This window comes from Hippoglossus stenolepis, chromosome 6 (assembly GCF_022539355.2).
Source record: "Hippoglossus stenolepis isolate QCI-W04-F060 chromosome 6, HSTE1.2, whole genome shotgun sequence".
NCBI lineage: Eukaryota > Metazoa > Chordata > Actinopteri > Pleuronectiformes > Pleuronectidae > Hippoglossus > Hippoglossus stenolepis.
The window spans coordinates 8,669,509-8,681,902 of NC_061488.1; the positions used below are offsets into that span (position 1 = coordinate 8,669,509).

Genomic DNA, 12,394 nt, shown 5'->3' on the forward strand with positions numbered 1-12,394 from the left:
CTGCAGCTGCAGGGCACACAGTTGTCTCCCTGTCATTCCTTATGTATAATATTCTTCATGCCAATCACTGCATTTACAATCAGGCAGCAATAACGTTCTGTTTTGTTAAACAGTTAAGCATTTATCTTTCCAACACTATTGCTAGCTGTCTAAACTAACTACAGCAATAATCTAATCTTCTGACAGACTGCATCTTTCAAAGCTGAGAGAATTCACTGTTCCAAATATACTGAAGATGCACTGTTAGAGCCTGTTTTAACTGCAATATCGCTTCTTTAATTGTTTAATCTGTTTTATGTCAGCTGATATATAACACGGCTGATATATAACACGTGCAACTCAGTACAGAATATATGTTTGGAGTAAACACACACTCATTACGTTATTTTGTCGGATGACTCCTGTGAGCTTAGGTTCAGTTAAGGCTGAGATGTTCTGATGGACAAACATGGGAAACAGATTCATTCTTAAGCGTCTTATCACTCACTGATGGATATCTACAGCTTTACCAGGTCAGGGTGAGTTTGAACCCTGTTTCCTCCCCTGATTGACAGCTGCTTATTTTTTAAAGACGTATGAATTTTTACATCCTGTATTAAAAAAATGAAACAAAATCAGAATACCATCAGTTTTATTCTAGACTTAAACATTATATAATGGTCTTACAAACAGTATTTAGTGTAAACATGGCTGTCATAAAGAACAGCAAAGAGCAGCACTGTGATTGTTGTGGATATAAATATTTCGGTCTGAAACGCTCGAGTTGTCTTGACCTCTTTCTATTTTCTTTTACACAAAAAAAACTGTTATGTTCACTGTGGTCAAGGTCAAGTTTCTGTAAGTTAGCATGTGAGCGAGTGCAAAGGAACTGTACCTTGTTGGTTGCTATGCCTCGCATTCCTGCTGAGCAGCTGTGAGCTTCCCGTGATGTCAGCTTGTGAAGCAGCAGTTTCACAGAGGTGCAAGAATGACACCATGAGGAAAGTGTGATTTCAGGCTTCTTATTTAGGGAACCTGTTCTGCTCTTCACCTCTTCTCTGAAATATGGAGAAGGTGCGGCGCTGATGTCATGGTACAACAGAGTTTAAGCTTATCTTACAGAGTCCAATATCCATGAGGGACAGGACCTTGGATCCACGGAGGACATAAGATACCGGGTCTAGGTGAACGCCTAGAACTGTAAATACATATTTGTGTCATTTACCTACTCGTCATTTCACATCCTATAGCTGTCTCCTCTTTATTTTGAACCAACGATTTCTCTGTGACTCACCCTAAATCAAGGCCAATCATTTCTGGGTTGAGAGAGTGAACTTCACACTCCTGATTAGTTGGTCTGATCTTTCACCCTGCAGTCTGGGAATCCGAAAGTGAGAATGGTCATCTCAGCGACAACATGATGGTACAGATTACTCCTGATGTATTTCATTAAACAGATGCAAAAAAAAACAGTATGGTGTGTTGTTATTTAAACGGTAATCTGACTTTTGTTTCCTTTAAGGGGATCCAGTGTGGGAACAATGAACCCCATTCAAGATGGAAAATTATATAACTCCACGTGATGCCGGACAAGTGGTAGTTTACTCCACACAGGCACTCATAACTTAACACACAACATAATGTTGCACACACACACATACACATATAGCCAATGTCCACAAGTCTATTTCCTAAGGAATTCAGGGGGTGTGAGAAAAGCCCCTTGTGTCTAAATCCAAAAGAAACAGAGCGCTGAGAGAGCAGGTCCGAGGAGGAAGAGAGAGAGAGAGAAAAATACTTGGCTCCGCTATCACAACAAAGACTTTAAATCCCTGTGATGTCAGGAAAATTCCTTTTCATTAGAAGTGACTGGCCTCCAGCCAGAAACATTGAAGGGTTTCAACACGTATCACATCATATATAACAGGACAAACACAGACACTTTAACTGGCAGCCATGTAAACACAATATTAATGTTAACATGTACTGTAATCATGACATAGGTTTAAAGGGATAGTTCACCGAAAAATGAAAATTCAATCATTATCCACTCACCACTATGCTGATGGAGGGGGGGTGAAGTGCTGGAGTCCACAAAACACTTCTGGAGTCTCAGGGGTAAACAGCGTTGCAGCAGAATCCAATACAATTGAAGTAAATTGTGACCTCTTCTTCAGACATAATAAAACAACAGAATAAACATAACATGCCTCCATACTGCCTGGTGGTGTCATCCAAGTGTCCACAAGCCCCGACATTCATATTCGACTCGATACAGCGTCATTTACACCGTGTTTTTAGCCTAAATGTCCTCTGATATCACTTTCGACGAGGTGTATTCACGGACCCTCGGACACACCATCCTTTGGCTACGTCCGCTAGCTTAGCCACTTCTGGTGGACTTTAGGCTTAAAACACGGTGTAAATGACCTCGTTTCGAGTCCAATTTGAATGTCGGGGCTTGCGGACATTTAGATGACACCACAGGAGCAGTATGGACGCATGTTATGGTTTTTCTCTGTTGTTTTATTACATCTGAAGTCTAGGTCACCATTGACTTCAATTGTATCGTATTTGGCTGCTACAAAGTTTACTTATGAGACTCCAGAAGTGTTTTGTGGACTCAAACACTTCACCCCCCACCCCTCCATCGGCATATTGGTGAGTAGATAATCAGTGAATTTTAATTTTTTAGTGAACTATCCCTTTAAGTCACTCACTCACTCACTGACTTACTCACACACTCACACACACTACTAGATTAGCACTCAGTAGGAGGCATACTTTCAAACTGCACCAAATTTCTCAAAATCAAATTGTTATCTGTCCCCTAAATATTTTTTTCATCAAGATCCACACATCAATCTCTGATTCTCTAAATGTTGAAAAACTCCCCGATCCAGATCCAAAATGTAATGGGTTCTTCCCTGATCCACACCGCATTCTTCCACCAAGTTTCGTGGTAAAACCGTCAAGAAGTTTTTTTGCGTAATCTTGCTAATTAACAGACAAACTCAGAGACAAACACCAATTAAAACATCCTCAGGGGAAATAATAATAAGTGTAGACTCACGGTGGTGGGAGTAGGAAGTGGAGAGGTGTCAGCGGTTACCAGGTTGAGGATGACCTCCATGGCAGGAAGGCGCATGTGCACGGCTAAGTCTGGTGTCTGTTTGTTTTGTCTATCTGTTTGTGTGTCCCTTGGGAGACGACCACAGCCGGGGAAGAGGGGAAACACGCGGCCCTGTGAGAGCGCTCATCACTCAGGACACTTCTCCTAAACAAAGTCCACTTGACTTTAAGGCCACTGGACAAAGACGCCACTTGGCAACTCTTATTGGAGTTACTGTTGGCTTGATTAAATATCCAGAATCCATAGTGCGCTCAGTCCCTCCAGCGGTGAACCATGACTACTGGAAGCCGCAGAGTCTACAGAGTGTTGTGCTGCTGGTTCACAGAGCAGCAGCTCCTCAAAGCCCACGACTATGCTTCAGAAGAAAAATGTGCTCTGCAGTACACAGCGCCCAGCAGAGCCTATGGATCACACGTGCATGCGCTTCATCAAGCACGACTCCCACAGACGGCGTGCGTTGACGGGAGAACAAGGACTCCTCTGGAGCAAAGGGTCCGTCTGATGCAGGTTTGAGGCAGCAGAGCCGAGGCGGTTAATCGAATGTGGACTCGCCCGGTTGGACGGAGGCGAGGGTAACAGAAGGAAGAGTTTACTGTGAAGTGTTCAAAGAGTCCATCGGGCTTAAAATCCTCAGTGTGAGAACGGAGAAGCAGAGGACGGATGTGAGGGGAGTGAGGGAGCAGACGGGAAAAAAGAGCCCACCAGGAGCTGTCACTGAGAGGGAGACTGAGCGAGCGAGGGAGCAGAGGAGAGAGGGGTTGTGTGAAAGCTTCGTGAAAAGTGGGAGGGGAGGGAGGGGGGTGCTTTTCTTCTGTTGGAGTTTCTAGGCCAGTTCAACCACCAAAACAGTGGCTAGCTCAGGCAGAAAGAACAGGAGAAAAATCTTCAGCTCCCTCCGTTCAATTATCACACAGTTTGATTGTCACAGCCAATCAGTTGGCAGAGGGATCACGCTGAAATGAACTACCTTCCGCTGCCTCACAAACAGGGACCAGACTAAGTGTTGCTGCTGACCACTAACGCGTATTGACCTGACTGAACAGTGGGGTTGTATAACACGGAATGTACAAGGAGTGGATGGTTTTGGTTTATGTGTGGAGGACAAACTTACAGAGTCTTACTTACACAGATTACACAGTCATATGACGATTACAAAGCTGCTATTGAAAACTGTGCATATGTGCGTACACATGACTACGGCCTGCATCTGCGTCACTGCATTACTGTTCCACAGATAGAAGAAGTTCCTCAGCACTGCTTCGGTAATATTCTACTGCAATTTCACAGCCACAGCATTGTTATCAATTTCATTAAGTGCTAAATTATGCTACCACGGTTTGTGATAAATGAAAAGGTCGAAATGAAACTATCCACTTCACCGACCATCCAGGGAATATTTGGGGTTATTATCAAACTGAAGTGCTGGACAGTTGAATGTTGGTGATCTTCACCGCATTAAAACACATAAAACACGCACATTCATATTCAAATGCTCCCCCCCCCCCCTAAAAAAAGGGTTTTTGAGCCATCACTTCAAAAAAAATGTACAAACCAATTAGGAAGACAAAGCAAAGCAGGGAGCGTAAGGGTGAAGCCGAACAAGGGCTACTGAACACTTCTGTGCAGAGGTCGGCGGGAGGGAAGGGGGGGGGGAGCGGACCATGAATACAGGCTTTAATGAGAGAGAGCGGGAGGAGTCAGGGGACAGGGGGAGAGTGGGTAGGATTTGGGGGAAAAGCCTGCTTATATAAGAACAAACCCAACTTGCTCACATAAGTGCAAGTGTGTGACATGTATGTTTGGACCCGCTATTGTATAAAGGGACGCACGGCAGCATTAGTGGCTCAAAGTCTGAGTCCCTAACATTGCAAAAGAAAGACATAAGCTGCAGGTCAATAAAGTTACTCAAAATTTCTTTATATCCCTTCATCGGCAATTCTCCATACACGTACAATATATTTTCTTTATATGTTCCTTTAAATAAATCTGTCACTTAGGTTGTGAGTTACGTCCTTCCTACAGTACAAGCTAGCTTCAAACTATAGTGATCCACAACATTGAATTTCATCATTAAAAACTAACAGAGTTGAGTAATAAGCCGCAATGAGCTGAAACTCACTATAAAGCTCCATAAGGCAGAGGGAATGTAATATTCTGGTCAAATATTTTCAATAGATTCATTTCTAGATGGGTTATGGTTAAAATATGTATTACCTCTGATACATTTTCACCACTGACCGTTAGTGTTTTGGTTGGTTTGTTTGATTGTGAGCAAGATTACAGAAAAACCACTGCACAGATTTTGTAAATTTTCTTTAACATTGTGAGATATGTTTTTTTCCCCAGGGGATAAAAAAACAGGCTTATTTAGGGAACTGATATTTATGATTGTTTGAATGGCTGAATGTAAGGGCCTTTATGGAGATTTGCGCTCTACTGACTGCCGGAGTTACAGCTGATATCTAGCCCCTCATCTTTTAATAGTTCACGCATAGCAATTTGTGACTGTTAATCAAATACTGATCTAGCTCCAATCTGGGGCTTTTAAATAAGTCTCAAAATCATGCAGTGTGAACCAGGCCTTAGGAACAGCTGGTGTGACTGGTTCAGGGACTGAATGTAGTGGCACCGGGTAAAGTACAGATATAAATAAAAGTTAAATGAGGGCTTCTTACAGATGACTTCAGTGCCGATCAATAGTCACTTGGGGGAATCCCACACAGGATCTTTTGATTGACAGGCTCCTTTCAGACATGAATGCATAACACACATTCCTCGCCCTGCCCTCAGTGTCATTCCAGCCTGAGGTCTAAGACTCCTGTGGAGACTGTATGGCCCCTAGCGGCTCATGGTAGTCCAGGAATACTCAGGCTTTCAGGGTGATTCAGGACATCTTCACACACACACAGTAGCATGCCTTAATAACATACCGCAAATAGCAAGAGTGGCTCCGCAATGACGGATTCACAGAGGGGGGGTATACTCATGTCCCGACAAGTGACTGATGCCTGAAAAGAAATGGAGATGTTGGCCTCAAGGGCAGTTTTACCCTATTACTGACACATTAGCTGGTCATAATTAGAGGATAGGATGAACAGTTGTGGCTTGTCATCGGGAGAAAATTACTGTTACTCACATGTTAGATGAGATGATAATAAAGGTTTCAGAAGTGTTCCAAAGTTTGAGAAATATGTGTCATCAGGCCTAATGAGGCACTATAATTAAATAAAAATGAATTGGAATTAAATGTTCAACTCTAATATCATATTTCAGATGCAGTGGTTTAATTTGTAAGACAAATTGTCCATATTATTCATTCGATGTCATGTTTTATTGATATATTCTCCACTTAACATATAGAGTTAAATCTAGAGACATCTGGGGCCGAACACACATGAGTGATGAGTTCGATTGCACTTTTTTCAAAAGATCCGGTTCCATGAGATTTGTGCTGTTCACACTGTCATTAAGAAATCAGATCTGGGTCATGTAGGTGGGAAAAAATTCAGATTCTGTGTGAACGTAGTCAAAGACAATTTACCATTTATGTGCAAGTAAGTGTGTAAGAATGTCAAGAACATTTGTATATAAAAACCTATTGATATCTTTCTGTTGCATCTCTTCTAATGGGTTTTGAGACAGAAAAACACTGGCCCAGTTTGATGAATACATCCCATTACAATATCTCTTATCTCTCCTACTCCTACACACACATGCATTTTACACATGGGACCTGACCTGCTAAACTGGTGATGTATGTGGCCAATGCAAAAGCAGCACTGCTTATCTACTTAAATGACAGCATCATGGTATCTAGAGATAGGAACTCCTACTGATACGAATGGGAACACCCAACGTATATGCATAATAATATTCATGAAGAAATCTCTCTGAAGCACTGGTAATACCCATATACCATTTGAATGTTATGATGACATAGTTTTTAAGGTTAAGGTCAGTATTTAACTTCGAACATTTTGGAATAAAACACATAAAATATAAACAAATAGTTGCACAAAAGGCACAAAAACACAAGCAAAAAAAAAAGCACCTCTCTTCCTTCTTATAGGAAATTAATTGATTTTAATTATTTCTATGGCTGTGTATTTCTCCTGGGGCTGGGCTGCATGGAAAAAAATGACAAATACTGACATTAGTGTTGAAAATCAATAGTTGTAGTTATAGTTGATAACAAGATGTATGATTTTGACAATGCTTGGCACAATTGCTGTGTGAATCATTTGTCATTTTTGGATAGATTCACCTTTGCAATGTTTAATGTTTCTTTTTTTGTACCTAATAGCTATCAAATCATAGCAACTTGCTTATTTCTATGACAGCAAATCGTTTCAATCTACTGTGGTGAAATTTGTCAACTAGAAGTGCACCCAGAAGAGCACATACCTCCACCACAGCTCAACAGTCCCCTTATGAAACCACCTTTAAATTCACTAGATCCACAGTTTTTGGAGGGATCTGCACCAAATTACACATTCATAAGTAACAATCCCCTAAACATGTCTGTTTTAATCATCAAGATCCATGAATTATTCTCTGCGATTAAAAATAAAAAAATTAATAAAAATAAAAATACTTATCCACACTGTTAAAGAAAGAAAGATCTGCACCCTGTTCCAGATCCGCACCTATAATTAATGAGTTCTTCCTTGGACCCACACTACATCCTTACATCAAGTTTAATGGTATTTTGTCAAGTTGTTTTTTCTCATTCCTCCTAACAAACAAACACCATCATTACCTCGTGTTTTACAAAGAGCTAAAGATTTCTAAGATTTGTCAGATTAACAAAAGAGATACTGTACATCGCCAATGGACAATGCTCCGGCTGATGAGCTCATACATGAAGGCAAAGAAAACAACCTTTGTGGGGAGATTTCGTCATCCAGCGGCGAGAGCCTGGTGAGGCCAGGCAGTGCCACGTTGCCAAAAAAGTTCTTGAAGAATCCGCAAGAGAAAGGGAAGAGAGACTGGCTCTGATGTAACTGGACCGGGGTTGGAGGAAGGACAAATTGTATAAAGAGTGAGAGTAAAACAATAATACAAAATTAACTAGGGTTTAGACCAATCACTGTTCATGAAAGTTATACATCTAAGAGCAGAATTGTGATGGCTTGCGTCATTGTGATGGCTTGCGCTGTGGCATGGTTTGGGGGTGTGAAGGGTTACATAAAGGCAGAAGAGCCGGAGCTTTGTTTACACGGACTGAGGGTAATTCAAGCCAGAGAGAAGAGACAACCATGACTCGGGGCTCAGGCCTTTCTGAACAATACAGTCCCGATAAAAAAAGAAGCCCACGATCCCACCCGAGCTGTCCAGTCCTTCCTGCTCTAAGCTTTGGATGTAATCAATGGCGACATTAGCAGTTACATAAACCAGCGGGCACTTTGTACACAGAGACCGTTATGACTGTTGAGTGCATGAAACATCTTAGTAGCAGACTCTAGTATTGGCATCTAGGAGAGCCAGACAGGAAGAAGAAAAAACAATAACAACCACCCAAACAATTAAGTGTTCTTAGGCTCATCCTCTGTCTGAAAACTGAATAGCATCAGTTCTACATCAGAGAAGCACGTTGATGCCATTAACACCACAGTTTAAAATTAAGGTTTACAATGTTGGATCTGCCAAATCACAAAAAAGCATGTTATCTTAATCTTGTTGTATCAAGCCATGTCTAATTTGCCAGGAGTTTGCAATAGGACTTGTTTACTGGTGCTCAAAGCACTATATCCTTCTCAGAATGAAAGTCAGCCAAGTAACAAGAAATTCCATTATATTGTCATGTCAAAGATAAGACAGAGGTAATTTAGATCAATATATGTCATGCTCGTTACACATGATGGTTACAATAAATTAAATAAATAAATAAATTAGGGGCTCCTTTGTGTGTTTATACTTAAAGTTGCTCAAGAGTATTTAGTGAAGCGTATTTGATCATAATTAGAGAATAAATTCTTGAGTTATGGCAACAAACGTGTTTACTGAGGAGACAGTGACTTTAACCAAACCTTGACTCCAGATCAATGTTAGATTAATATGAATAAAATTCCCGAAAGCATTCCTGAGATATCACGCTGACGAGAATGGGACAAATAACGAAAACGTAACGCCACCGGCCACAGCTGTTACTGCTGTAGAGGCATTTTCAGGCATTTATGTTTGAGGCATAAAAAGTAATATCGAGTCTGCATAATTTCCTACAATAGTGGAATTCAGCCAAAGGTACAACATTGGTCTGGTTATAACCTCTAGTGTTTATCTGGACAGTGTGATATGTGCAGGACACAGTATATCAGGTGTGTGCATGTACAGTGACACAGTGTGTACATGAAGGGAAACCGAGCGGGTATGTGACAGGAGGAGACACAGTGTTTGTCCATTGGTGGGGGTTTGAATTAGTTAGAGCTGTTTGTGTTTACACTCAGCCCGTCCTGGTTATGCAAAATGGAAACAGAAATGGAACTGGCCCAAAATGCAGAGCTGGTCTGGCTGCATGTACAATACCAAGAGTACCATGGGGAGGTATGCAGGCCCAAACACTCTGCCAGCCTATTCATACGCAGGAAGATGAAGAATCTAGAACAAACAGTCCCAGCCTCTAGTGCCTGAAAGATTATTTGGTCTGGCACCTTCTCAGTTTTTTCTGGCCTCTCCACCCAAACCCCATACCAAGCATTGATCGTGGCCCCACGTTGACCTCACGTCCCACTTTGAAGCAGACTTACTTGGACAGTCTGGGGTCAGACAGCGAGGCCTGTTTGGGAAGTTTAAGTAACACAACGTGTGAATTAGGCCATTAGGATGCATTCGATTTCATAACGGGAGGACAGATAATGAGGACTGGCATTTGGCTAATAGGAAGTTCTCATCAGTGTTGCACAGCTATTATGTAGTGACAATCTTAGAGGGCATTCTCACGGTGACCCCTTCTTGATTATCTAATGACTCTAAGTTCCAAAACTATGCACATAATTATACTGAAATGTCCATTAGTAACTCAGGAAACACACAGGTTCGGTCTTAGAGTTCTCAGCAGACAACCTGAGGTGTTGCAATGAGAAAAGCAAAGGTTTAACTAATAGTGGCCCAGTTCCATTTAGGTGCCTCAGTAGTCATGCATATGTGCCTGTATCGGGGCTATATTACTTCTATGAGACTTCTTACATCTGTAACCAGCATAGAGCTGCTACTAAATATATAAACATGATTTTTCAGCAGTGAAAAGGTTCTGTAACCTAAGTCCTGATCAGAGCTGACAACAAGTAGAACTTAAGAGTTGAATCTGTTCCTCGTTCTGCTCCATGTCTGATGCCTGGTATCATCCACTATACTGAACACAGAATGTACACAGATCATCTTTTAATAATACTATCTTTCCTGTGCGTTACTCTGTGAATTTATGTTCCAGGGATGAAATTGGATAATCATATGATTAAAAGAGGAAAAGAGGAGACAATATAATGCAGTCAACTACGGCCAACTAAAATACATGTATTTCTATTGGAATATGACAACCACCAAGGCACAATCCACCAGAGGGAGCTAGACCACAAACAATGCTCCTACTTGCCAGTTATCTGATGTGTGGTCAGTTGACTCTGCTACTTGTCTGTCTTTACCTGCAATGATTTCCTGACTGGTTTCCTGTCAGTAACCCCTTGTTTTGATATTGCAGTCTTTCGCTATCACTCCTCCTGCTGACAAACATGCACACCGTCTTTTATGTAACATAATTCATACCTGATGTTGCAGAAACATCAAGGCACACAGGTGCCTTGTGGGCTGATACTGAGAACAGGGAGGAAGGGAGGACATGTCAAGGAGATGAAAAGCAGAAATGGTCAGAGTGACGGCAGCAAATTGTGTAACATTGTCTGGTATAATATATCAAGACAGGAGATTGTGAGATGAGATTAGAAAAGATGGGAGATGTCAGGTCATGTATATTGATGTCAGTGTGCAGATACGAGGATTTTCAACCGACTGCATTATCTACCAGAGCAAAAACAGATGTAGTGTAATATTTCAGTGGTCTAGAGGTAATTTTCTGGTGGAGAAATGAGTCTCTCAGATGGGACTCAAATGCTAAATGAAAGAGCCTGACATACATGACAATGAGAGCAACGGGTCTGATTATTAGCGTAGAGAAAATATGATATTTCCCCTAGTGGATGTAATCAGATTGGAACTGTGTGTGCATATGTGTTCTAAGTGGGTCAGTGGAGCAGAGCTGAGCTCAGTGATCTATAGTTTCATCCATAATTCATCAGAGTCACACAAATGATACAGACTGAGCAGGGAGTGGCAGGGGATGCAGAGCATGCCCTGTCTGAGTGTGTCTGCCTTTTCCCCTCTGCTCTCCCTCCCTTAGAATAAGCAATTTCCCTTTGAAAACAATCTGCAGAGAAAAGAGAGGAAAACCAAACCGCGTCCTATCAGAAAGGTGTGTTGTGGTATATTTTGACAACACAAATATGGATAGTCGCCTCAGTCAAAGTGAGCACTGAAGACTCCAGAATTTAATATAGCTGGAGGATGGTGTCTGAGGAAGAAGAATGTGGGTCAAGGTTGAACAGAACATCCTCAGTCACTGACCAAATATGTGGCAATCCTGCAGCGGCTGAGAAAACACTTTAGATACACGTGCATGCCCACACTAATGTCCTCTTTCCCCCTCTCTGTCCACACACACATGCACACTAACCCGAAGAGGAAGGACCAGCTGCAGGCCAGAAATAAATGCACAAAAGATGACCCATAGTGACTCACTGCTGACAAGTAAATTGCACATGATCTCATGCAGACCCCAAACTGAGTAACCAGAAAAAATGTGACAAGATTATTAGGCTATTTCCTGTTATACTCAATCAGCTGATGTTATTTATTAAACATGACCTCGTGAATGTCATGTCAAGATGTGAAAAATGATCGCAAAGGTAGAAAATCTTTAAGAATGAAATAAAGCTGTGATTTTTCTTTGCTCAAGATGTAATACATTTAAATGTCCTTGAAAAGCACTGGTTCAGACATCTGTCTATTAATAGCAGCAGAGAAACAGGCAGGGAGCAGCAGCAGACTCCTTCCTCAATCAGACCCACTTTAGAAACCTATGAAACTGGTTAAGAGGAAAGAATAACTTCAACCTCACAGCTTTATCTTCCTCTTTACTTCCCCATGACTTCGTCCATCCTGCTTTGTAACACACACACACACACACACACACACGCATGTTACGTTTTCACATTCTTTCTGAGCCATTCT

The 12,394-nt window shown here is 41.6% G+C and overlaps 1 protein-coding gene across 4 annotated transcripts in view; it reads right to left on the reverse strand.

Moving 5' to 3' along the window:
- tmcc1a (transmembrane and coiled-coil domain family 1a) overlaps positions 1 to 12,394 on the reverse strand; it is a 43,804-nt gene that overhangs the window by 11,467 nt on the left and 19,943 nt on the right. Inside the window, exon 1 of one of the 4 annotated variants that reach the window (XM_035159154.2) lies at positions 3,053 to 3,847. The exons of the other annotated variants lie outside the window; for them this stretch is intronic. Within the exon in view, the coding sequence (XP_035015045.1) occupies positions 3,053 to 3,127 (75 nt within the window). The 5' untranslated portion in view covers positions 3,128 to 3,847. Of the gene's footprint in view, positions 1 to 3,052; positions 3,848 to 12,394 lie in introns of those variants that run through there. 4 annotated transcript variants of the gene reach the window in all.